The 26,851-nt window shown below is 40.6% G+C and overlaps 2 protein-coding genes across 3 annotated transcripts; both read left to right on the top strand.

Moving 5' to 3' along the window:
- Nucleotides 1-1,743: 1,743 nt before the first annotated feature.
- On the top strand, nt 1,744-7,006 carry ddx5 (DEAD (Asp-Glu-Ala-Asp) box helicase 5). 2 transcript variants are annotated; one of them, XM_042011531.1, is made up of 13 exons: nt 1,744-1,902; nt 2,589-2,760; nt 2,865-2,961; nt 3,043-3,176; nt 3,310-3,375; nt 3,492-3,633; nt 3,720-3,880; nt 3,964-4,136; nt 4,221-4,331; nt 4,434-4,495; nt 4,577-4,636; nt 5,925-6,159; nt 6,301-6,465. In XM_042011531.1, the coding sequence occupies exons 1-13, from the start codon at nt 1,862-1,864 to the stop codon at nt 6,326-6,328; spliced, it is 1,482 nt and encodes a 493-aa protein (XP_041867465.1). In that variant the 5' UTR covers nt 1,744-1,861; the 3' UTR covers nt 6,329-6,465. The 2 variants fall into 2 exon arrangements, with proteins under 2 accessions (XP_041867465.1, XP_041867457.1); XM_042011523.1 differs by having other exon boundaries at nt 1,747-1,902; nt 5,925-6,146; nt 6,301-7,006.
- A 4,475-nt stretch (nt 7,007-11,481) lies between these two features.
- Nucleotides 11,482-26,637, top strand: evplb (envoplakin b). The gene is made up of 22 exons (XM_041975991.1): nt 11,482-11,599; nt 14,329-14,428; nt 14,909-15,063; nt 15,179-15,302; nt 15,392-15,520; nt 15,603-15,644; nt 15,728-15,889; nt 16,053-16,160; nt 16,233-16,328; nt 16,415-16,525; nt 19,819-19,965; nt 20,044-20,198; nt 20,295-20,392; nt 20,472-20,644; nt 20,728-20,906; nt 20,998-21,136; nt 21,249-21,442; nt 21,536-21,686; nt 21,811-21,894; nt 21,998-22,132; nt 22,215-22,307; nt 23,036-26,637. The coding sequence occupies exons 1-22, from the start codon at nt 11,559-11,561 to the stop codon at nt 26,513-26,515; spliced, it is 6,096 nt and encodes a 2,031-aa protein (XP_041831925.1). The 5' UTR covers nt 11,482-11,558; the 3' UTR covers nt 26,516-26,637.
- The last annotated feature ends 214 nt before the right edge of the window (nt 26,638-26,851 follow it).

Below are 26,851 nucleotides of genomic sequence, written 5' to 3'. Positions count from 1 at the left end.
GTGCTTTGTACAGTAATAAGATATTGTTCATATATGTGGATCAAACAAGCTGTAATTTATCTTTAACTTAAGTAGAAAAAGATTTTCTTGAACTGCAAAGAGGAATTGCACACAAACAGAATGAGGTTGCCGTGTATATTTGATGGTGACTTCTGCAAAAAGATATTCATTCATCTTTAAGTCCAGTGCACAAGCTGATCACCCTACTGTCTGTTCCTACACTACGTTGCTCAGCAGTGCCCCATAGCTGCCTCCTGTGAGAATGAACTTTTTATTAAACAAGTCAAAGTTGAGGGATGCCGCTGTTTTTTGGTTTGTTTTTTTTTTAAATAGCATGATCCACTAGCAGGACTATATCTCTCATAGCTGGCTGACTGATGCAATTTTATGTATGTTAACACTATCATTTTGTAAGAGTATTTTATTTTTGTGTGTAATTAGTTCTAATTAAACTTGCCTTTGTCTAACAACAGAAGGCCTTGTACAAAAATATGTCCTGTCTTTTCTTGGGGGATCTTACATTAATAATGTCCATTGGTATTGTGGGGGTGGGGGTAAAAGCCACATGCTTTACATCCAAATGGGACGTGTCCCCAACCACCCACTGTGTACTCACCGATACCACTTGGGATTTAAATGTCTGGCAGATGGCTCCGAGGGGGGTTAAATTTCAGGATAAAGTGTAAAATGACTTGGGATGTTTGGGGGAAGCTGTTCAGGTTTTGGTTTTTCATCAGTCAAATTTTGTTTCTATATGAACAAGAAGGCAGCTAATCTTTTTTTTTTTTATGCCAATAGATTATGTCTTAATTTTTCAGAATAACAACAACAATAAAAGACATATTTTCTAGGACTGAATTGATCACCAGACTATTTCTGTAGAACTGAGACAGACTCCAGCTCGAATTAGACTAAGCAAGTATAGACAATGTTTGAATGGATGAAGGCAACTTTACTGAAAGTCAAAGAATTTTTTTTTTTTGTATAGATTTACATATCTCATGTGCTATGTAATGGTTCAGTTAAATAATGCAAAGACTATTCATTTCCCCCGATTTATAGCTATAATTTACAGTCAGTATATCCAACTTTTTGTAAATGTTTCATTTTTATTATTATTCTTTATGTGCATTTTTTTAGTAAATAGTATAGTCACTTATAGTTATAAAAAAATAAACAAAAGACTACTGCCAAAAGCAATCTACAATATTTCCGAAACTTTCTCATTTCAAGTGCTGACTAAAACTTTAATCGCATATGAAATAAAATCAGGTCTGATTAATTTTAATAGGATAAATTTAAACACAAAAATGCATACCATAAGAATGAATGTTGAAAGACTTTTTTAAATTTATTTTTTACAAAGAAAAAAGATTTTCTGTTTAGGTTGGTCCTCGTGACGTCATTTACTGTACTGTTCGGCTGCTAACCGAATCACCAGTTTATGTCTAGTACATATTCATCCGCTAACATTTGTTCATCAAGTAGACATTTCAGGCTGGTGTTTTCCAGTATAACATTTTTAAAAAGTACATTAATGTTTTCATTTATTAATTTTAAAATAGAAAACGTTGTTTTAGGTCATAGTATATAAACCCTTTTTGGGTATCACTTTTTCCAAGAGCTTGTATTTCTTTCACTCGATGCATTCATCACTATGTTCATAGTGGAACGCCGGAGTCGAAACTCGTGCAGCGGATGAATACATCAGAAAGAGACTTCCTCTTTCCATATAAACCGGGCCTCGTTTCTCCTTACCGGTATTTCAGCACCACTGCCGGCTTCAGTTTCTAACGGCAGTAAAAGTCATACTCCATTTATCTGTACTTTTTTTTAAATATATATATATTTCGTTTACAACATGCCTGGATATTCTGATAGAGACCGCGGCAGAGATAGAGGGTAAGCGCATTTTCATACATCTTAAAAACGGGTTTTTACCGTCGCGTGAAATGGCTGACAAGACTTAAAACCGGCAGAAAATAAGCCGGTTATGTAAAATAAAAATTGCCGTAATTGGTAAAACTTTTTTTCTGTGTTTCAGGAGTTCAGACGAAAAGTTAAAAATTTAAAATTTGACATGAAAACAATGCTGATTATACTGTTGGAAAAAAAACTAAAAGAAACCGTCGACGTTGGCTTTGGCTCGAGGCCTTGTTTGGCCTCGTGCCAATACGCCCGTGCCCGGATATATGTTAGCATTTTTTTTTAGCCTCAACTCCAACAAAATTGCATTTACGTTTATCTCATTCATTGAACTTTAGATTACAAAACAGGATTACATTTAACGATTCATTGTGACTTATATTTATTTTAGCATTAAATCTAAGTTCTGCATGTCATATTTGTGGTCAATAGAAACTCAGATGTTGGTAATGCTAGCATAGCTGGCTAGTCGGCTTTTCGCCATGTGGCGGCGTGAATGCGGATACAAAATGCCGGCTTTCCCCCCATTGTTCTCATGCTGACTGGAAAACACGGCAACCCAAATAACACGAAACGACACAGTGAAACCCGGTCTTAAAAAATTATAAGCTGTCATACTAGACCCAATTTAATTGGTAAAGTCTGTTGAACTGTGATTGCAGCTATGGTGGTGGAGCTCCCCGCTTTGGTGGAAGCCGTGGTGGAGGTGGTGGTGGAGGGAAGTTTGGCAACCCCGGTGACCGGCTGCGGAAAAAACATTGGAACCTGGACGAGCTCCCGAAGTTTGAGAAAAACTTTTACCAGCAACATCCCGACGTGGCACGCAGATCGCCGGTATGTGTTACGTAACACAACTGACTATACTTGAGCCATGTTCTACACGTGTTTTGGAGTTATGTAATCGTCCGTGACCACTGAAATTACTCTTTGACTTGCAGCAAGAAGTTGACCAATACAGAAGATCCAGAACTATTACATATAAGGGGCGAGACTGTCCAAATCCCATCTTAAAGTTTGGTGAAGCAAACTTCCCCTGTAAGTTTTACATATTTTTGGGGGGTGGGGGGATACCTCAAATTGATTCTTTGAATCTTAATTTGTACATGCTCGTTTCAGCCTATGTGATGGAGGTGATCGACAAACAGAACTTTACCGAACCAACACCTATCCAGGCTCAGGGCTGGCCTCTGGCGCTGAGTGGAAAGGACATGGTTGGCATTGCACAGACGGGTTCTGGCAAGACTCTCTCTGTAAGTTAGAAAGTTTTGATATTGAAGTATCTGCAGCTTTGTACATGTGGATCAGAGCAGTTGGTTTTGCTTTCTTTTTTTTTTTTTTCTTTTTTTTTTTTTTTTTTTTGGGTGTAAAATCTTGTTTTTCCAGTACTTGCTACCTGCAATTGTCCATATTAACCACCAGCCTTTCTTGGAACGTGGGGATGGCCCAATCGTAAGTTGTTTTTCATTTTATTTCATTTCATTTGTTCTGGTCACTTGCAGTATTAGCTGTATTTTACTGTTTTCAAAGGAAAGATGGGTCACAGCCGTCTGGGTTTTTCTCCACAGTGTTTAGTGCTTGCCCCAACTCGTGAGCTGGCACAGCAGGTACAACAGGTGGCTGCAGAATATGGCAGAGCTTCTCGCTTAAAGTCCACCTGCATTTATGGGGGAGCACCTAAGGGACCGCAGATCCGTGACCTGGAAAGAGGTACTGGAAGCTTTTTCTTTTGGCTCAAGCCCTTGTAAATTGCCTTCAAAAAAGAAAGATGGCCTCTAATACCTTTTTGGATATAGGCGTGGAAATCTGCATTGCCACTCCGGGCAGACTCATCGACTTCCTTGAAGCAGGGAAGACAAACCTACGCAGATGCACTTACCTTGTACTTGACGAAGCAGACAGGATGCTGGACATGGGCTTTGAACCACAGATCCGTAAAATTGTCGACCAAATCAGGGTAAGCATTTTTATATATAAAGACAGTCACAGTGACTGGATACGCTTTTCTAACATCTGATCAATTATTTCATTGTTTTGTAGCCTGACCGTCAGACTCTGATGTGGAGTGCAACTTGGCCTAAAGAGGTTCGCCAGCTGGCAGAGGACTTCCTGAAGGAGTATGTGCAGATCAACATCGGGGCGCTGCAGCTCAGTGCCAACCATAACATCCTCCAGATTGTGGATGTTTGCAATGATGGAGAGAAGGAGAACAAGTAAGTACTTTGTGTGTGTCAGAAACAAACTTAGTGTGTTTTAATATTTGGCATTTTGACCTTGAATGATTTGATTCTCTTCAGGCTCATCCGTCTTCTGGAGGAAATCATGAGTGAGAAAGAGAACAAGACCATCATCTTTGTGGAAACAAAGAGACGGTGTGATGACCTTACTCGGAGAATGAGAAGGGATGGGTAAGTGTTTAGACTGGTATTTAACATGAATACTTTTTTTTTATTTATTTATTTATTTTTATTGTGGTCCTTATATGATGCTGAATCCTTCATTGTTCTTAGGTGGCCAGCTATGGGAATCCATGGTGATAAAAGCCAACAAGAGAGAGACTGGGTTCTCAATGGTAAGCTTTATTAGATGTTTAAAAATCTAAAATGTTAAACAAATGTGACTGTCTGATTTCTGATTATGATTTTTCATCCAGAGTTCAAATTTGGGAAGGCCCCAATTCTCATTGCTACAGATGTGGCATCCCGAGGTCTAGGTCAGTATCTGTCTTGAGCTCTTTATACTTTAATCTATTTAAAAAAGAAAGTGAATTTGCTTTCTTTAACTCTTCTGCTTCTTTCTGAGTTTCTCCCCTGACCTGAAGGAGCAGTCTGTATGGCAGGGCCTTGGCATGACAAGCCCAGGTATCCAGAGGGGGAAGGAGGATTCTTGGAGGTGTCCTGACTGGCGAGGCACGGGTCTCACAGTCGTGCAGATGTACAGAGGTGACCAGGCCCAAGTGCAGCACAACGCACTGGCCTGCCTAAAACGGCGGCGAGTCAAGGGCTGGCCACAGTTCCGCCCCCAAAAGCTCGTGTGTTCTCTGGCAATGGTTTGGACTGCTGTTTTATTCACCCAGGCTCTTAACTGTCCCAGCTCAAAGCCCAGCTTCATTGTCTCCTATGGTCTTGCGTGTATATTTGGGCACTGCAAGTCATTTGACTCATTTTTTTTTCTTTTTTTTTTTTTTTTCTTTTTTTTTTTTCTTTTTTTTTTAGAAGACACTTTTTGTTTACTTTTGTGAAGCATGGGTGGTGGTAATGAAGCAGTTTCCTAAACTTTGGTTTGAAGAGCAGTCCATGATATCGATCATATCTTCACCTCTGTAATGACATGGCTACTGGCGCTTTTGGTGACAGTGGGACATGGCAGTTGGACACAGGACAAAATCCAAGCTCACACTCCTCCCTCGCCTGCGTTTCAAAGTCATGTCGAGACCTGCCAACGAGAGACAGTATGGTCAAGTGAACACTGGGTCTGGAAAAAGCTTACCATGCTGAGAAGGGGTTGCACTGTAGACCTCCTGCAAATGGGTTCAGGTCTAAAAGTTCTTGGCAAGAAACTGAAATGTGAGCTTAATAGTCAGCATTGCTTAAGTGTGCAAAAGGGTCATTGGTTAAGTTTTAGTGCACTAAGCAGTGTTTCTGTATAGACCTTATGGGGGTAACATTAAAGTATGTTGGGTGTGTGCTGCAATGGGAATGGACTAGTGAATGCATACTCCAGATAATGGTAATACTGCTGATCCCTTCTTTAAGGGTGGGTGGGGGGAAAGTTTTTTAAAAACTGTATTGGCATCTAAAGGAGTCTGCATCGTTTCTCTTTTCCCATCGTAGCCTCACCATGGATTTATTTTCTTTTCCTCCAGTTTAACAAGTGTTTCCACCTCCTTGACAGGACTAATGTGCCTTGTTTCTGTTTTCGATGTGGTTGTGGTGGCAATGGCACACTCCTCTTGTGTGCTGCCCTTCTCTTTTCTGCCACACTGCAACGTAATCTTACAGATGTTGAAGACGTGAAATTTGTCATCAACTTTGACTACCCCAACAACTCTGAGGACTATATTCACCGCATTGGCAGAACAGCTCGTAGCCAAAAGACAGGCACAGCCTACACTTTCTTCACACCCAACAACATGCGGCAGGCTGGTGACCTCATCTCTGTCCTTCGTGAGGCCAACCAGGCAATTAATCCGAAGCTCCTCCAGATGGCAGAAGACAGAGGAGGTAAATCTAATTGGTGAGATACAAAAATGGTGCTGTAAGTGGCAGCCTTAATTTAATTTTTTTCTTGCCCTGCAGGTTTCATCTGTGTAAGGGTATATCTTGGTAAAATTATGAAGATATTCAAAACTTCCTAAGTTTATTTTCTCCTCTTCAGGTCGTTCAAGGGGCGGCAGAGGTGGTGACTATGACCGTCGGGATAGGTATTCTGGCAGACGGGATTTTGGGAGGGACAGGGATAACAGAGGCTTTGACAATGGACCAAATAAGACCTATGGCACAAATTCACAGAATGGAGGCTTTGGAGGGAGTAACGGCAGCACCAATGGCTATGGCTACAATGGTGGACAGTCCAACTTCAACAACCAAACAGGTGTCTTTAATGGCCAGAACAACTTCCAGCCCCAGTTTGCCCCCAACAAGGCTGTCACACAAAACGGTGCAAGCCACCCCTCGTTCCCCTTCCCCCAGGCACAGGCTCCACAACAGCATCCTCCACCATTGGTGCCATACCCCATGCCTCCTCAGTTCCCTCAGTAAATGCACCATACACTTGAAAGAAGTAATTTATTGCTTTTTTTTGTCTTTTTAAGTTCTATACTCGCTCCAAATGGTTTTGTATTTACACAACAGGGTTAAAGCAGCAAAGTATAAAGCCTTTTTAAGATCTGCAGTGCAGCAGTAGTGTTGCACACATTTTTTCCTATTTAATTTGTTACATTCCCTCCCTTTTTTTTTTCTTTTCTTTTTTTTTTTTTGTACTAGGTTATATTGTGTATTAGTTCATGTGTACCATTTGAAAGTGATGTCCTCCGACCTTGGAACTGCACTGCATGATCTTTGAAATAAACCCCTAAAAACAAGTTTTGTGGGTTGTATGTTTTTTTTGTTTTTGTTTTGTCCCCCACCCCAGGTTTATTTGAACATCTGGACATTCCCATCTTTTAAGTGGTCAATACTTTCACTGTCCACTAGGTGTCAGTATTGATAAATGAAAATTGAGTTTCTGCTAAATGGGTTGGAAAATTAGTTGAGCGGGATTGATGGAAATGTGACATTTTTCATGTTTTCAAATTGTGATTTTCATCACTGCAATCTTAACTTGAGTTGAAGTAAACAGGGATGTTGTAAATGGCCACGTTTGATCACATCTGCTTTATGAAAAAATATTAATCCCCTGAGGGAAAATATATCATATTGAGTCAGGCTTCTTTGATTGCAAGTCAAGTGCTGCTAAATTGGGTGCTTGAAGATGGGTAAATCAAAGCCAAGTTTATGGTTTATTCAGCCTGAATACATTTCAGAGAATTCAGGCACTTCTGCTTTGCAAAAATATTTTCTGTTCCCATGCGAACTTATTTTAGAGACATAGTGGGACATGATTTAAAATGCCTATTTTCAAGTTTTATTTATGTTTGACTAGTTTTCATGTTCAGAGTTGAAGTTAAACAGTAGCTTGAAATTTACTAATACGTTGAGGTCTGACAAAAAGTGAGAGAAGGTTCAAGGCCATATCAGCAGAAAGCTGCTGCTTTACCTCACATACTTTATACCAAAGACAGCCTGGTTGCAGGCCAATACCCACTGATAAGGGCTTAAAGCACTCAGTAATTTGTCCCTATTGGTCACAGTCAGATGTTGAGGGTGTGGCTGATTAGGATTAGATATGTACAGAACTGGGGCCTGGAAGTATGCGTGGAACGCTCACTGAATAAATATTACTGAGTTACTGAGTCAGACAATGACTTTCCCTCCATCCTGGTATGTGACAGTCCCACCCCGCTGTTGACAGCACCTTTTCACTTAAAACACGTTGGGCTTGTATGAGCATTTTTTGTGTGAGACGAAATGATGAAATGAAACTAAAGTGACAAAAACAGTTCAATTAAAGACCAGGGTGTGATGTTTCTTTACTGTAATCTATTAATAAAAGGCACATTTGTAAGTTTATAAGATTTGGTCTGTAGTCGTCACATGTGCATTACAAAGTCACCGGTGTACACTCACCGTCTATCAGGTCTGCCTTGCTAGCACTGGGTTGGACCCATTTTTTGCTTCAGAACCGGCTTAAATCTTGGTGGCATAGATCCAACAAGTTAGAATCATTCCTCAGAGATTTTGCTCCATAACGATAAGCATCACACAGCTGCTGCAGATCCATGATGAGAATCTCCCAACTGTTCAGCTGAATGATGCTCTGTTCTGCTGAGCAAATTTGCTTTGCCAACAGGGAAAATTAATGGATATACGGGCAATAAAGGTTTGTGGATATAAGGCTTAAAGTATTATTTTCTATTTTATTTTGTTTATAGCTGAATGTATATATGAATGCTGGACCTGACAGGTGGAACACGGAAAGGGAGAGTGAGGACAAGAAAGTGGAGACAAACACAAAAGTTGGAAAAGAAAGACTGTACCATCAAATCCAGAGTAAACCGGATAACCAGCTGCTACACCTCTAACAGAAAACACCAGAACTCTGTTGCTGCTCACTGGATATTTTCTCTTCTTCAGACCATTTTCTGTAAACCCTAGAGATGGTTGTGTGTGAACATCCCAGTAAATCAGCAGTAGAAATACTCAGATCGTCAAAGTCACTTACTTTCCCTTTTTTTCTCACTCGGATGCTCAGCTTGAAGTTCAGTAAATAATCCCGACCGTCTCTACATGACTGAATGATTAAATATTTGTGCTGACAGTCAGTTGAACCCATATACCTAATAAAGTGGCCAGTGGGTGTATGACTCAAAATATTACCACTGTACATTACTTGCATTATTTCAAATTTATCTTTAGGGTGTTTGTGCTTATGTAGAATTAAAACATAACAGTTTAATATTACTTAATTTCAGTAAGATGGAAATCTCGGTCCTCGGTTTGGAGAAACAACTCATTTCAAATTCCTTTTCAAATTCAAATTTCTCCACGGGAAAGGTAATGTGGTTTTATGGTTTTTCTTTTTTTAATCTTAAATATAAAACTCTGTTGGTCAGGATAAAGCTTATCTCCTGTCTTTAGATATTTGTGATTTTGTATTTAGTGTAAATAAGCTTTCAACCCTTTGGATACTAATATTATTTCATTATAACCACAAGGATTAACAGGATCATCTATAAAATCATCTCAACACCTTGTCACGCGTGCAGGCCCATATTAACACACTCCCACCTCTATGCCTCACTGTGGAGTCCATGCATTTGATAAACCTGCCAAGATTCACACCAATTCACACCAAGCATATTTGCCTTTATTTGAGATGAACAAAGTTCTTGAGGACTGGTGTTTTATGGTCAAGTATTCAATATATATTTGTTTTTGATTGTCCATAAAAGGAAATAGTGTATTTGTTGCCTTTTAGGAGGAATAACTTGACATTTAAGTGAAATGATGAAAGCTGTAAGCATTTTCTTGGTTGCTTTTGGTCACTTTGAGTGTAGCTGAAACAAACATAGTTCCAGGTGAAATTTACGTGGACTATAATAAGTTCATGTTACACTGATATTACATCACTAATGTAGGGTATTGCAGTAGAATCATGCAATGGTAATTCCTTCATCTCAAACAATTTATTGAAATGAACCTACGCTGGCAGGTACAGCACAAGATTAAAAATTGATGTCTTAAAAACCTGCCATGTGAAGAGGATGATGAAGAGGACTGTTTAGATACAAGCTGTCACTGAACCAGAACACCTAGTGGTTGATTCATGGTTCAGACACTTCTTCTTCTTCTTCTTCTTTCTTCATTTTGTGGTTAATCACCTTATTAAAGAACAGCGTGTTGTGAAATAAGTACTTAAACAGCCGTACATGTGGATTCAAAAGTTTAGAGAAAGTTAATTCAAGTTACCTGTAAAGGTTGCATGATTCTGACATCATGCAAAAAGCCAAATATCTTAACATTTTTGTGAGCGGTGCAGCTAGTTAGCTAGTAGCTACCTGTGCAAGACAGGTGCAGCGCAGGTGTGTCAGTGTGTGGTTTATATAGAGGTTTGTTCTGGATTGGAGAAATGCAGGTTCATTACTACGAACAAATCCTTTAATATGTTAAATGGTCATTCTTGGTTTAATCTGCCTTGAGGTGATTTTATTCTGGTGAAAGACAATATATAGAAATGATCAGAAATGAACTGTTATTAAAATTTAGATTTCAGCAGCCTTAAGATAAGCTGATAAGCTATTGAGACTTTTGCTATCCCTCTACTTTTTCTTGTCCATGTGTAACCTCAGTCCCTTATACCTCTTTGTTTCTTCTCAACCCCTCCCCCCCTCCCTGCGGGTATGTAGGTGTGGGTTGTAGAAGTTGTTATTCTGGGTGTGCATCACACACACCCACAGCAAGCATGAGGCATGGCAGCATGCTGCACCGATTTATTTCCACTGACGTGGAAAGAAGTTAAATTGTTTGACTCCACAAGCAAAAAGGAGCTTTCAGCTCCCACCACCCACCTTACTATAAGCAGCCGTACCTAAACAAACACACACACACACACACATACTCACACATATGCAGGTGCTGCATCTTTCATTCAGTCTTCCTAATCAGCATTTTTTCTCTCAGTCTTTTCTCTAGCTGAATGTGAACTTTGCATTCCTCAGATTAGAGTTTGACTCTTGTGTAATTAAGCAGGGTGTGTGTCAGATAAGTACCGATACCTAGAAATTAATACTTTTCACTTCTCTGGCTCTGGAAGACAAACAGACTCAAAGTTAAAAAGCATAAATGTAATAAATACTAACACTTCTATGTGTTTTTGTGTTTTCCTAAACATTTATGTGAATGTTATTTAATCCTTTTTCTACTATACTGAACACCTCGAATGAAAACCTACAGTGTTTCAGCTTTGTGAGGCTTTGCAGTTAAAAACTTTGGTCAGTGATAGCCTTCAAGTTACTCTACATTCCTTTGCTATTATCACTGTGAAGACAGTACGTGTTTTATAATGGACTATTACCTCTCATGCTTCCTGATAACACAGAAGAGGCTTCATCATGTTTTATAACCACTAATTTTTTAAGTTATACAGAAAGGTGCAAAAGTAATATGTAGTCATTACAGCTCAAACATGCATCTGATCCCGTTTCCTTATCTTTAGTTTAAAATAAAAACATAAAAACATTTCTGTGAAAACAAATGAGAAAAAATAAAAAATAAAAAAGAGGGTGGGGGGGTGATCTCCTGGAACATAAAGCCTGCTTGAAGAATTAAAGGAGGCAGGGAAATGAAACAGGTCCACCCGGTCTGCTCCTCTTCTGCTGCTTTTACTCATGACACACCTGTTGGCCTGGGAGGAGCTGAGACAGGTGGACGCTTCTTATCTGAAGGGAGACCTGGTGAATGAGAGACAGAGGAAGAGGAGAGGAGAGAGGTGGGAAGAACTCAGATTACACCAACAGGTCCACACAGTCCCCCAAGATGTCGAAGAAAAAGGAAACCAACCCAGTTAGGATAAGCAAGTGAGTTGGGATTTTCTATTTGTGAATGAGTGTGTGTGTGTGTCAGATTTCCTTGTCTAGGCTTCTTTCTCCTATTTTTTATGCTGAAGGGCAGATCTTTTCTTGAATGTTCTGTACCAAGATCCCATTTGTTTACACAGAACGATTTAGTCTTTATGGACAATGATAATGGCCCTCAGGTACAACATGAAGGTCACAATCATAAGAGTGTTTAAATACAACGTAAAATTCATTCATAAAAAGCAAAGAGCGCCTTTGAGTTTTAGAAAATGAGCAAATCCTTCTTTAACATGACTTTTCTCTGTTTGCCCTCATGATAACGAACTTTTTAAGTTCTGCTTACTTATCTCCTCAGCTGACTCCTTTACATAACTACTGTTCTGTTATTTGTTGGCTATCTTTGCCCAAAGGGTGTATCATCAGTGTTTACTGACTTATTAAACTCAGTAGACCAGTGCTCTGACTCATTAAGCAGATGGGTCAACAGTATTCCCTCAGCCAGATATTTTATAGTGCAGCTTGTTGTCAGTGCTTTGCAGTTTGAGTAGAGCTGAGGGTGGCCTCATGCTTTCACATGCGGGGATATATTTGGACTGTGACGGTGCAACAGCACCTCTGCTCTGAGCAGGTGTATATCTCGATGAAGGGGCATGTAATGTTGAACATTACTGTTCTTTCACAACAGGGCGTGTTTCACGGAAGTAAAGGGAGCGGCACCGTGACACTTGAGCTTAAGTGGAAGTGAGTGAATGTTCAGCTTATGTCTGACACATGTTGTCAAACAGTCCTGATTATGATGAGAAGCAGCTGAGATTTGGCAGTGCAGTGTGTTTGCAATGTGGAAGCAGCAGACATAAGAGCCCGAGTACACAATAAAAGGAGACAGTGTTGAAAGAAGTTGTCAAGTCTTATATCTGAGTAAAGTACTACTTCTATTCTTGTAGAGATACATCATTACAGGTCAAAGTTCTGCACTGGAAGGAGTGTAAATACTAAAAGAGTTTTACTTCAACGCATTCAGCTCTGCGCCTGCTTTTTGGCCTCTGCTCAAATAATTATACACCCATAATGAAACTAGTAAATCTCTGCAACCTCAGGGTCTATTTGAATACTTCTGACCTTAAAGGAAGATTTGTTACGATGTGTAGTTGTGAGTATACGTGTTACTGCGGAAGAATGAATGAAGATGGCACATAGCACAAGTGAAAAAGTTTCAGGCTTGCCTAAAGAAATAAACACTTTCAGGGTAAATATCTCTGGAATGATGCAGGTGTAGCTTTAAACCTCCATCAGATCATAGTGCAATATGTGAACATTATCTCTGCAAAGGTCAACTCTGATACAGTGACGCAGAGCAAGGTCGGAGAGGTTTTAGTACAGACGCTTCAGGCGAGGTCTTCAAAATGGCCATTTTAGGAGTTTGGCACCAGCTGTTCTTAAAGTCCCCCAGTCTGAGGACCTCAGGTTTGAGAGGATTAAGTTTTACATGCAGGAGAAAATGGACCAGTGTTACTGCTATGCTGCTGCAAAATAAACAGATTAAACATATTACACACATAATTTAAGTGTTAAACTTTTTTTTTTATAGATGTCAAACTTTTGCAAAGAAAAATTAAACAGTTTTTATACAAAATCTATTAATTCTCCTCTGCTGTTATATAATCTGTATATATACTCTTCTTATAAGCTTCTTCTTTAAGAACTTTAAGAGCTTAAAGCTGCCAAGGATGAAATCAGAAAGTTGTTTAGAAACCTCCTTAATAATGAGTTAAATTGCTCTTTCTGGAGCATAAATAGGGGTGCAAATTGTTCATTGTGTTTATGTAAAGAAAAAGTGAGCGTTGCTGAGTCATGTTGCCCACATAGTGATTGATTTTTTCCAGAATTGATCAAGGAATCAATATGGATGTAGATGGATGCATTGCCACACCCCTACAAAAAATGGATTACCATCAGTCTGCCTACTACAAACCTGCCTACAAATGTCTAACTTGACCTGTCAAAAACCTGCTGCTCATGACTGACACTGTGTCAGTTTGTGTGGGTTCAGCAGGAATGTCTGTCACACACCAACAGCATTCCACGGCTGCTCCTGGGAGGCAACATGGGGACACTCCCCTCCGCTCACTAAGCGTCCCCAAGGTTGTAATCTGGGTGTGCCACCATAAATAGTTGGCTTTCAGGAGTTGGCAGCGGAGAAATCACAGAACAAACAGCCAGAGCGCCCAAACAGGTCGACTGGTAGCGAAAACCTCTGCTGAAGGATTTCTTTGTCTGAGCTGTCAGAGGCCGTCGTGCAGCATCTTTGTTTACCAAAAATACCAAACAATGTTTTCAAAGGTGGTTTAACTTGAGTATTTGATATGAAGCTTTGTACATTCTAACCTATCAGTGGAAAATGACTAGTCTAGACACAATGTCTGATTTTTACTGCACAACCATAGCCAAATAGATTTTTTTAAATTCTGCCTCACGTTTCTGCTAGTTTAAACTTCTAGTTTTGCAATGAATTGTCTGCAATAATTCATAATTACTTTGAAGATTAAGAAAAACAAGATTTAAATGCTGCATTTTAACAACAAGGGTGCATTTAAACACTGATACGTCTAATTTCTAACAGTGTTTTTTATGCTGTTTGCTTCTGCTTTTCTTCATTATCGACACCAGAACTTACAAACTAACTAATAATCTAATCACAGATGTTTTATTGTTTTCTGTCTTTTTTCCAGGTCTCAGGTCAACGACCTGGCTTTGCTGATCGCTCGCATGCAGAAAAACGCCGATCAGGTGGAAAAGAATATCCTGCGAGCCGAAGAGCTGCTGTGTTTGGTAAGAAACCTGCAAGCATCACAGTTGGAGGCCTTAGAGCACAGAAATAAAGATTCACGTCTGTTCTGAGTTGTAAAATATTAATAATTTAATCCTTTAGTGCCCTGTGTATCATATTTGATACATGCAGTTTCTGAGACCTTTTGCATCACTTTATGGTGAAAAACGTAAAACTTAAAACCCTGTTGTACACAGTCTGATACTTGTGTTCTGCACCCGGATTTCTTTTGTACTACAGTCATTTTTACATATCTCACAGTAATCAATGTTAAATATACAAAAATGTGATTTTTTTACCTCTATTTTTTCTTGGGTCAGGCTTAAAAGGGTTAATCTGAAAATGACTTTTCTTGAGCTTTCAAGTTGCCTTTAAAAGTAAACTAGGCTAAACTGCTGCTTCTAAATCCATCCATACTTAATCCCTTCATCATCATTTTTACCAAACACAAGAGCAGCGTTTCACCCTGTTTCTTGCTGCAGGATGGAGAGCAAAGCCAGAAGAGCCAGCAGCTCATCCATCGGCAGGAGAACTCAGAAAACCTGGCAGAGGCTGAGGTGCTGCTGAAGGATCTTTTCATGGATGTGGACAAAGCCAAGAAGCTGAATCACCCACAGGCTGTAGAGATAGAGAGAGAGTAAGTTTTTACTGGCGTGTTACAGAAAAAAGAAAACACACTTGAAACTCGACACGTCACACAGAAGTGAGATAAGCTGTCATGTTGACATTCCCTTTCACTGGTCTGTTCTCAGTGTGAAAAATCTCCATGATCGCTGGGTTAACGACTGCGCAGCCTACAGGGATCTATACGATCAGGTTCTAGACTTGGACTTGACACAGAAGATCAACTGGGACCCTCTGCTCGATAAAAAACTGGTCAGTTTCTTCAGCATTTCTGCAAGCTGGAACTCATTCACTGTCAGGCTTTTGCATGAAAGGTGGCTGTTGTGTGATGGATTGTGCAGAGCCAATTGAAGGAGAAGGCCTACGGCCCCAACCTGTCTGATGTAGAGAAGCAGATTGCAGAGCATAACATCCTGCACCAAGAGATCGAGGCCTACAGCAGCCAGTTGCAGCCCAGCACCACTTCAAAGGTAACAGCACAAAGCAACACGGGTGTAAATGCTGCACGATGTGATGCAGGTTCAACATTTTCTTTATCTTGTTTGTCTTCAGGAGCAGTACGCCATCCTCAAAGAGAAATATGCTCAACTTCTTGTGAGTAGTTTTGTTTTTTTTTAACCCTTCTAATGCTCTACTTGTTGTCTTTAAACATTGTGTGGATCTCGTGTGCTCTGCAGGAAAGCTCCCGGCGCAGGAAGATCCACCTGGCCTCTCTGTATGACTACATGCAGAGCTGCAGTAAGGAGCTGGTCTACCTATCAGGCCAGCAGGATCGGGTCCTCCAGAGAGACTGGAGTGATCGCATGGTGGACCCCCCGGGTGTCCGCATAGAGTACGAGGTGAGAGGAAGCAGTATGATCGAAGGTTTCTTACTAATTTTTAATCCATTTATTTAATTACTTATTGTCTCATTACTGTGATTATTTTGGAAAGCTGTATGTTTAAAGAGCTAGTTGCACCAGATAAGCACATTTTCTACATTTTGTGCTTGTCTATACACAGAAATTCAAAGCGAATGGACTGCTAGTACATGAACGTGAGTGCAACCAGCTGCAGGAGGAAGGAGACCATCTTCTTGAAATGAAGCACCCTGGAAGCAGGACAATAGCGGTATTTAAGACACATATTTGTATTAGTAACAAGTATTTTGGATAGTACTTTTATCAAAAATGCTTTGATCAGGCTCACAAGGATGCGGTGCAGGCTGAGTGGCAAGCCTTCCTCAACCTGTGTCTCGCACAGGAAACACACTTGGACAACATTGATGATTACAAGAAGGTAAAAAGACCACGACACAGTTGATTAACCATGTTCGTTTTAATTCTGCTGATGCAAACATGTTAAGAAGTAATTGTTTAATGCAGTTCCAGCTGGATGCAGAGATGCTGTCCGACTCTTTGGATAGACTCAGTTCCACTCTGGACACAAAGTCCCTGAGCGGCAAGAGCAACCCAGAGATCCTGCTGGCTCTGGAGGTACAACATAATAATGATCTGATATCATGCCATGCATTTAACTGAATGTTGCACTCAGCTTAGCAGTTGATTACAATATAAAACATTAAGTTTCTCCAAACAGACTAGGATCTCATGAGGCACTACCATGCGGCTCAGATGAAATAAACTGGTGGTGCTCTTCAGAGTATCAAGCTAATAAAAACACATTGAAATGAACCGGGGTCACACAAATAGGAAAGATTACTCAGACCAAAAGGAGGAAAAGTGTGTTATAGACAACAAACTGAAAATATGGAGGAATTTAAAGAAAAAACTGTACACTGGAAGGAGATAGCATAGCAATGTGGTCCTCTAAGAATCATAAGTCCTTAGATTCAGACCTGATGTGATGGATCATAAAGTGGGGAGAAAAAGGAAACACAGCTGTAAGCCCACTAATAGAGGGAAAGATCCTTTAAAATCTCTGAAGTGAGAATTTATGCTAAAGAATGGGGATCTGTTCAGATAGCTTCCACTGAGACATTTATCTTTTACTGAAATTTATAAGGTTGCATATAAATGTCAACACCACTGAACTTAGCAGATTTGTTCACTTTGGTGCCCCCTAACAACGGCTAATTCAGCATCCATCTTTAATCCTGTCTCTTCTCTGAGATCTCTCCAGCCAGTAAAAGTTAGTTTAATGGTGACTCTTGTCTTATCTCTTGTTCTCTTGGGTGTCTTTGCTTCCTCCAGTAACGTCCTCTTGGGTTTCTTTGCTGAATGAGCCATGGGGCACATTCAAAGCAGCCATTCTTTTGATATGCAGTTGCTTGAGTGTGATGGAGTGTTGTGAAACAAGACACACCTGTAAAGTGATGCACCAAGCTGGAAAAAAACAGTTGTGAAGTTCAGTTTCTCAACCCTGGGATGCTGCAGGGCATGTGCTTATTGAATGTCAGTGTGCCATAAAAACAAGTCAGAAGCACCAAATTATAAGGTTGAAAACCTTATAATGTAGTGTTGCTTTAAAGGTTGTTTTTAAACTGTATAAGGGCAGAATAATGATGCTAAATCAATGGATGTTAAATTGAGATGGAACGAGAGTGATTCAGTCCTCAACTAGCTCTAGAAGATGGAAAGAATGTGAGTAGTAGAATGTGATTAGTAAACTTAACTATGGAGAACATATGAGGTTATAAGAATTCCTGGATCTTGTTTCTGTGGTTGACACCTAATGAAATACACACCATGGAAAACTGGCTCAGGACAAGAGAGATTCACAAAATGATGGATTTAATGTTTTATCTATAAATGAAGAGATAAGTCACATACTCTGACCTGTCCAGTGTGTACCTTGCCTCTTGCTTAGTAGCCGCTGGGATAGACTCTAACCTGTTATCCCACTTATAAATGGATGGGTGAACCCTTTAGTTTCTGAGGCATTTTCCATCATTTTATGATAAAACCTTTGCTCAAAACCCTGTTGTAATTAATCTGATGCTTGTCTTCTGCCCCCTGGTGGATATCCTTTGCACAATTTTGACATCACAAAAAAAAAAAACAGTAAATATACAGAAATTATTATTATTGTTATTTTACATCTTTTTTAAAAAAAGCCAAATAAAGATATTTTTTTCAAATTTTTATTTGGGTTGGGCTTTAAGGGGTTAAGGACTTCAAAAGACTGCTTAAAATTTAATATCTAAAGAGCCTAAAGTATCCTCATTAGAGCTGTTAACCCTCTGATGCATGAATTATATAAAACAGTGCCGTATTTTTTTCATTATATTTTTTGTCTACAGGCATGTACAGTGATGCTTTAAATTACTTTAATGGTATTTGACTTTTTATTTAGTTTATTTAATCAATTCTATAAAAATATCATATATGTTGTAATATTTTTATAGTATACATATTCTATTAAAATATAGACATATACATATTTGATTGTCCTGTTTATCACAGAGGCAAACTTGGTAATTGCAAAGCCTATATAAAATTTTATAATATATTTATTTATTCATCAGTGAGTGGCATCATGAATGTCCAATGAAGTGTCTCATTTGCAAATATACCATCCACACCCATGCATATGGACTATGCATCAAAGGGTTAATAGCTGCTCTTTGCTTCACCTGGACAATTCACCCATTTTTATCTTGCTTGTTTTTTTTTTCCTTGAAATTATAATTGAGTAAACAAAATAGTAACTGCAGCTGACATCTGGAGTCTTCATTACACTTTTATAAACCCTTAGGATTTCTATTCACGCTGTACACCTCAGACTTCCAGTACAACTCTGAGTTCTGTCATCTGCAGAAATACTCTGATGACTCAGCAGTTGTTGGGTGTATCAGTGATGGACAAGAAGCAGAGTACAGAGAACTGGTCGGTCAGTTTGTGAAATGGTGCGGTGACAATCATCTCATCTTGAATACCAAGAAAACAAAGGAGATGATTGTTGACTTCAGGAGGAACAAGAACACACATAGAAGTGTTTCCATCATGGGAGAGGAGGTGGAGGTGGTGGAGGAGTACAAGTACCTTGGAGTTCAGCTGGACAACAGACTTGAGTGGAAAAGCAACACTGAGTACATTTACAAGAAAGGTCAGAGCAGACTCTACTTCTTAAGGAAGCTGAGATCTTTTAACGTCTGCACCAAAATGTTGCAAATGTTCTACAGGTCTGTTGTTGAAAGTGCAATCAGCTTTGCAGCAATCTGCTGGGGCAGCGGCATCAGAACCAGAGACTTGAAAAGAATTAACAAACTGATCAAGAAAGCTGGTTCTGTGCTTGGAGTAACTCTGGAGCCGCTGGAGTTGATCATCGAAAAAAGAATTCTGTACAAGCTGACGAAGATAATGGAAGATCCTTCACACCCTCTACACAACGCCGTGACGAAACAACAGAGTGTGTTCAGTGGGAGGCTTGTTCAAGTCCGATGCAAGACGGAGAGATACAGAAGATCCTTCCTTCCAGCAGCTATCAGGCTGAAGAACAAAGCCCTTAATTAATTAATGTGATTGTTTTACTAAAAAAAAAAAAAAAAAAAAAAAAAAATTACTACTACTACAATATTGAATTTCCCTTTGGGATTAATAAAGTATTTTTCATTCATTCATTCATTTCATTCCCTTGCTCAGAAATTTTTTTTCTATATTTGAAATGTAATGTTTCGCTTCATTAAGCTCATATTGTGTCTCATCTTGTAGAATTGACTTGCTTTAAAAGGGATGAAAAAAGTCCGCTCTTCCTTCATCTGCAGAATTAATGGTGAGGCTTTCAGTGCTTTTAACTGCTGTCACTTTCTATTCGATAACACTAACAGGGAGATGAACCAGGGCTGAGGAGGTGCGAGCTACGCCTGGCTGCCCTCAGGGAGGGGTGCAGCAACATTGTGCCTTTGAAGTTACGCAGATTGCAGCCCACCCAGCCCACCACTGTGGTGTCACTGTGTGACTGGGCTGATGAAGAAGTAAGATCTCATCAGATTTTCCCTTTATGTCTTCAGAAGTTAGATTAAGAAAATTGAAATTCTCTTTATGTGTTTTAGGACACTGTGTCACGTGGTGAGACACTAATTCTGAAGTCTAACTCTAATAATGAGAACTGGGAGCTTCAGAACAACAGCGGGAAGGTCAAAACCCTCCCAGGGGCATGTTTCATGATCCCACCGCCTGATGCAGAGGCCCTGGAGACAGTCAACAGGTACATAAAAACTCCTCAGCTGTAGCAGAAGAAAGGTTTGAGCCATAACTTAATGTGACTGATTTTAACAAAAGTTGTGTATTTGTGTCTGTTCAGTCTGGACAGAAAGCTGAAAGACCTCAAGAACCGTAGAGCTGCTCTGATGGACTCATTGAAGAGCCCCGTAGTGGAGGTGGTTCGGGCTCAGAAAGCCGGTGAGAGAAAAAACTTTTTTCTTCCTTGTCAGGCTCTGAATTTGAACATTTTCAGACTAGGCTTGTTTTTCCTCCTTAGCTGCTGTGAAAAGCTCTCCAGATGATACCAAAGCTGCAGAGCTCATCAGTGAGATAGACAGGATCAACAAAGCCCTGGATAAGAGTGAAAAAGAAGTCCTGAACAGGCTGAGGAACCCGCTGGATAACCGCAGGCCCACACAGGACCTGGCAAACAGACTGCAGGAGCATGAGGTGAGCATGAACTGTTAGGATTTACCAAAATGAACTAATTAAATAAAATGAATGATTTTCTAAATATTGTCCCTGTCCTGCAGAAATCTGCTCTGACACTCAGGAAACTGGAGTCAGACAAGTCGGCTGTCCAAAGAGAAATGGATCCTCTTATGTCCAAGAGACCTCTGGGACCCACAACCTCCTCCCTGCACCTTAAACTCACTGCTACTGACAACAAGATTAACGACATTAACAGACTTATGGATCTTTATCATAAAAAGTGGGATTTGGTTTCTTTAATTTAAGAAAATAGCAGGTCTATGTGGACAGCCTTTTGTTATTAAACTCTACTGTTTGTCGCCTTTCTACAGAGCAACAGCCTCCATGTTCCTGGAGAAACAGATAGAGAAAGCAGAGGGAGTTGTTTCTGACTTTGAGACGAAGCTAGCAAAAGATGGCGTCATTCTAGATGAACCAAACGCTCTTCAGAGTCGCAACCAGAAGCTACAGGTGATGTATGAACCACAAAAAACAGAGCCGATAAGGACGATGAGAAAGCTCAAAGTGGGACAAATCTTTGTGTATATCAGTCTTTTTAACTTCTCATTATGTGGTCAAACAGGCCATACAGAAGGACGCTGCCTCAAGGAAAGATGAGCTGAATAAATTAGGAAAAGAGTTGGACCTGACCAAGAAAACGTGCAGCTCCCTGCAGCAGAATTTCAATGAGTTCTGCCCTGACATCCCTCGGCAGGAGAATGAGGTGAAACATCTGAAGAACCGTTACACAAATGTCAATAATCAGCTCCAGGAGAGGTAAGGAGAGGGGGGTCAACAGCCTACTCATCAACAGAATTAAGGCCATCGTCTTTGTTCTTGCAGCTCACACGCTCATTTCTTTCGCTTTAGGTCAGCTCTCATACAGCAAGCGACTAATAAAGCTCAAGATTTCCAAAATGCTGTTAACTCGCTGGATTTTTTCTTGGTTAACTTGCCAAACCACACGATCAAACCTACTGATGATGTGGCTCAGATGAGAGCCAGTCAGAACTCTCAGAAGGTAAATGATAGTTTCGTTTTGCGTCAGTACATACTCTCAGTATGACTCTGATTATCAGTCCTGAGTGGTGACGTCTTCTGCTTCAGTAATAAACTGCTGGTTTTGATTCATGTCCCTTGTTTAGAAAGTGGTGGAGGACATCAACAAGAAGTCAGATGACTTACAACGAGTCAAAGACATGTCCCGAGATCTGCAGAGTGTTTTAAATGTGAGTTCAGAAAACATGATCAACCAAGTACAGCCTCAGTCCTTTTTAAAAAAATATAAATTCCAATATATAATAAATAATAATAAAATATAATTCCATTCAGGAATATGAGATTAAGTCAAAAACTTACCGTGGGACTCTGCACAACGAGAATGACGGAAATCATGAAGATGACAGCAACGAAGAAGCTCTAAAGAAACATCAAACTTTAACTCTGGCCGAGGGGGTAGAGAGAACGGTATGATCTTAAGACAAGAAAGATAAAAAAAAAAATCTGTCATCTGCAAATTTTAAACAAATGCTGCTTTCTTTTACCACAGGAGAAAGATCTGGTGAACCTTTATTCTGAGGTGTCTGCTGAGAACAACCAGCGGCTTAGTCAGCTGGGCACAGCAAGGAACATCCTGGCGAGGGTATGGCATCATAAAACTATTACACGTTTTATGTGGACAGCTATTGTGCTATGGTGATGATTACCTGGGCAGCATGGGGGGAGGGGCCTCATAGTGAGTTTGACAGAATAATGTGAAAACTACAAATTACCCCAAATTATATATACACACAGAAGAAATCATGGCCACGATTGAAGTTTGTTTGAGGTTTTTTTTTGTTTTAAATTTCATCATTCAAAATTTAGAGTGCATGACATCATCCCACTCAAGTGTGAATTCCTTGGCTAAATCCCCAAATTTCATAGAACCTAAACTTCGACTGTGTTAAACCCTTAAATGATATCAAAATGCCCTTTCAGAGAATACATGTTTGATCCTTTGTGGTCCATTTAAACATTGAATGAGGTTTCTGTGTGAAACAATGTCTGAATTATAGGGCTACAAAGTGGGCTTGGTTTATGGAATATTTCAGCAGGATCCCATTTATTTATGTGGGATAAATGTCACAGTTTTTGTAAACCATGTGTAATGAATTGCAACCAAAATTAGAAGCACACCATTCCCAATGTTTTTTTTTTATTTATTCATGTTTTTTTTTTTTCTTTTAATTGTGTGTGGGTTTCTCAAAATGAAGCCCTTCCATGTTGGCACAGAATAAAAACTAAGCACCCATGTTTTTGATATTTTCTCTACTCAAAGTCACATTTGTCAGTTTCCTACTCAAACCTTGTTTTTGTGTCTTCTTGCAGAATGAGGAGAAAGTAAGTCAGGTGGTCGTCAGTCAGCAGCTGCAGCTACAGAGCCAGAAGAAGAACCTGGAGGAAGTTGATAGTATGAAAAAAGAATTAAGCGAGGAGGTTGCCAGGCGCTTGCATGCAGAGAAAGACTTGGAAACCTACCGTAAGAGGTTTTTGTCTCTGAAGAGCAGAAGAGGAGTGGAGAGGCTGGAGGAAAAGGAGGTGGTGCAGTATTACCGTGACCCCAAACTGGAAGTTGAACTCCAGTCTCTGAAAAATCGCATTCAAGATGAAGAATTGAAGAGGTCCAAAACCAGGTCCGAGATTCAAATTTTTGATGAGAAAATCATCAAGGTGGAAACACAGATGACCAAAATCGAGCCTAAACTGGTGACCAAAATACTCACTGAATACGAGAGGGACCCTCAGCTTGATAAAGAGGCTGCTAAGATTAGAGATGAGTTGCAGAGGATACGGCTGGAGCTGCAAACGAGCCATACGGAGGCGGTCCAGGTGAAAACTGAGCTCACAGTTCTGGCTCAACAGAAACCAAAGATCCGGGAGAAAATTGTTAAAAAAGAAGTGGTGAGATTGGAAAAAGATCCAGAGATGCTGAAAGCCGTTCTCATGTTTCAGAACTACATTCGAGAGGAAGAATTGCGGTGCAAGTCTCTCAATGATAGCATTTTCAGCTCCAGGAGCCAGATAAACACTTTGGAGAGGGTTATCCCCACCATCCAACCCAAGATGGTCACCAAGGTGGTGAAACAAGTCCATCAAAATCCAGAAATGCTTGAGGAGTCAAAAAGGCTAAAAATGTCCTTGGAGGAGGAGAAAGACGAGAATGTTATCCTGATGAAGGACCTGACCACCTCTCAGCTGCGTTATGATGAACTGGAGAAGCTCAGGCCTAAAGTGGAGGTCAAGGAGATCATCAACGAGATTTACAGAGTTGATCCTGAGACAGAAGTTGAGCTGGTGCGTCTTAAAAAGGAGCTGCAGGATTTGAGTCGGAACCGAGCGGATTTGGAGAAAGAAACCCACACAGTGATGACAACACTGACCACCCTGCGGGCTCAGAAGCCAAAAGTGGAGTACAAAGAGGTGACCCAAGAGGTGATCAAAGAAGAGAAAAGCCCAGAGGTTGTCAGGGAATTACAAAGGCTGAACAACCAAGTGGCTCGTCTGAAGGGCAACTATGACACCACCCTTGAACTGCTAACCCGCCTACGTAAGGAAAGAGACGAGCTGAAAGCTGAAAAATCCAAAGTGGAGATGAAGCTTGTGACAACAGAGATCATAAAATATGAGAACGACCCTCTTCTGGAGAAAGAGGCTGATAGACTTCGGAAGAATGTAAGAGAAGAAATTCAACAACGCCGCACTATAGAGGAATGTCTTTTTGATATGCAGAACCAGTATATCACGCTAGAGAGACAAAAGCCAGAGGAGAAGATCATAATGCAGGAGGTGGTGCATCTTCAGAAGGACCCGAAGCAGATCCTGGAGCATGAGAAGCTAAACAAGACCTTGGATGAAGAAATGAAAGCACGCAGAAAATTAGAATTAGAGGTCCGACAGCTCAGAGCTCTGATTGAAGAGAAAGAGAATAACCTGGCACAGATGGACGATCGACAGAAGAAAATCCAAGTAGAGTCGGAGCTCAGACAGATAAAATCTCGCATTCTTGAACTGGAGAGCACTCCGCCACCCATTGAGGAAAAAATCATCATCGAGGAAGTCCTAAAAGTGGAGAGGGACCCTAAGTTGGAAAAACTCACCGATGATATACGTGTCAACTTGGAGACTGAGAATAACGAGATCAGTCGTCTGGAAAGAGAAATTCGAAACATCAAACTCAAGTTGGACATTCTGCATAAAGAGAAGTCGGTTGAGAAGGTTGTTTACAGAGAAGTTGTTCGCGTAGAGAAAGATCCAGCAGTGGAAGCTGAGAGAGATCATCTTAGAGAACTAGTAATGCATGAGAAAAATCTCAGACGAGATCAGGAAGCCGACATTCAGAGCATCCACATTAAACTCAACCACTTACAGTCAACGAGGTCTGTTGCTTCTCAGGAGGAGGTGTCTCTCATGACAAACCGAGATACTCTGCAAAGGGATAAGGAGGATCTCTTCAAACAGCTCACAGCACTTGAGTCTGAAAGACAAAACATCAGCATAACCTTCCAACAACAGTCCAAACTGATGAGCGAGAGAAACCAACTGGCACGCCAGAGGAGCCTGAAAGCATCATCTGAGGTCCAGAGGCTGGAGAAAGAGATCCTGAATGAGAAGGACAAAATCCACCAGAAAGAGACGCTTATCGGTGAGCTGCAGAACAGCATCAGGAAGGAAGATCACTCTGAAACTCACACCAGAGAGACAAATCTCTCAACCAAAATCACCATCCTGGATCCAGAAACGGGTAAAGACATGTCCCCTTACGATGCTTACCTGCAAGGACTGATTGATCGGAACAACTACCTTCAACTGTCACAGCTGGAGTGCGACTGGGAGGAGATTACTTCAACCGGTCCGGATGGGGATAGCACAATTTTGCAGGATCGCAAAAGTGGGAAGCAGTACTCAGTCAAGGATGCTCTGAAGGAAGGCCGCTTGACTCAGCATGATGTGAACAGCTACAGGCAGGGGAAAATGCCCATTTCCGAGTTTGCCCTCCTCGTTGCGGGGAAAATAAAAAAGCCTTTCATTCCAAATCCCATCCCAAAATCTCCCACCAAACCCGTCCCAACCTCTTCTCTGAACTCCATGCCTATGTCCCTGAGATCCTCCTACCCCAGCCTGAACTCTCATCACAGTGGCAGTTTGAACAACCTCAGCGCTGTGACATCAGATGAATATTTCCCAATCTCTGGCATATATGACACCACCACCGAAAGCCGCATGTCTGTGAGAAGCGCGCTGACTCGCAAACTCATCGACCCTGACACAGCTCTGAGGCTGCTGGAGGCCCAAGCAGCCTCCGGAGGAATCGTTGATCTCGGCAAGAAGGACAAACTCTCTGTCCACAAGGCAGTTGAGCACAATCTCATTGACTCGGGGCTCATGCACAAACTGCTGAACGCCCAGAAGGCCTTCACCGGAATCGAGGATCCCGTGTCCAAAGTGCGCCTGGCAGTTGGGCCGGCAGCGCAGAAAGGATACATCCCTCAAGAAAATGCCAGAAGGTACATGGAGGCGCAGTACCTGACCGGTGGTTTGGTGGATCCCAATAAACCAGGCCGGCAAACGGTTCAAGAGGCTCTCACCAACAAGCTGATTGACAGCACAGCAGCCAGTCAGCTGGAAGACGAGGCTTCCCACACAAAAGAACTGCTGGACCCCCTCACCAAGGAGAAGATATCCTACAAGCAGGCCATGGATCGGTGTAGGAGGGACGTCAGCACTGGGCTCCTTCTGCTTCCTGCAGCCTCCACCGATGCTGACAATGCTCCATCGTACTCCAACTACCACTTCAACCAAAAAGTCTAGAAAGAGATGAAGATGTGTCATATTTACACATATTATTAACACATCGACACAGCTATCAATTTACTTTTGTTAAAAAAAAAGAAAAAAAAAACAGGAAAAAATGTTTTTGGTTGAACTTTAAATGTGGATCTGGTTTTTATCTCAGTACTATTTTTTGGTCTGGTCTAATAATAATAATAATAATAAAAACATGATCATTTTAAATTTTAGTTTTATATGATAAACTGTTTTCTCAACATTGTGAAGTTAAATCATTTAAATGTGCTCATTAAAGTTCACAAACATCACATGAATCTTTGTTTTTTATCTAAAATGTTTAAGTTTAATTACCTTCAT

The sequence above is a fragment of the Melanotaenia boesemani genome, chromosome 2, assembly GCF_017639745.1.
Source record: "Melanotaenia boesemani isolate fMelBoe1 chromosome 2, fMelBoe1.pri, whole genome shotgun sequence".
NCBI lineage: Eukaryota > Metazoa > Chordata > Actinopteri > Atheriniformes > Melanotaeniidae > Melanotaenia > Melanotaenia boesemani.
The sequence above is the reverse complement of the archived record's forward strand: the minus strand, read 5'-3'. Positions and strand labels throughout refer to the sequence as shown.

Bases quoted from the DNA above. Each gene is read 5' to 3' on its own strand.
- ddx5 (XM_042011523.1), top strand. From the start codon at position 1,862: ATGCCTGGATATTCTGATAGAGACCGCGGCAGAGATAGAGG. The intron at 2,962-3,042 runs GTAAGTTTTACA...TGCTCGTTTCAG, and splicing joins TGGTGAAGCAAACTTCCCCT to CCTATGTGATGGAGGTGATC. The intron at 3,177-3,309 runs GTAAGTTAGAAA...TTGTTTTTCCAG, and splicing joins GTTCTGGCAAGACTCTCTCT to TACTTGCTACCTGCAATTGT.
- evplb (XM_041975991.1), top strand. From the start codon at position 11,559: ATGTCGAAGAAAAAGGAAACCAACCCAGTTAGGATAAGCAA. The intron at 15,645-15,727 runs GTGAGTAGTTTT...TGTGCTCTGCAG, and splicing joins AGAAATATGCTCAACTTCTT to GAAAGCTCCCGGCGCAGGAA. The intron at 20,907-20,997 runs GTGGGATTTGGT...GCCTTTCTACAG, and splicing joins ATGGATCTTTATCATAAAAA to AGCAACAGCCTCCATGTTCC.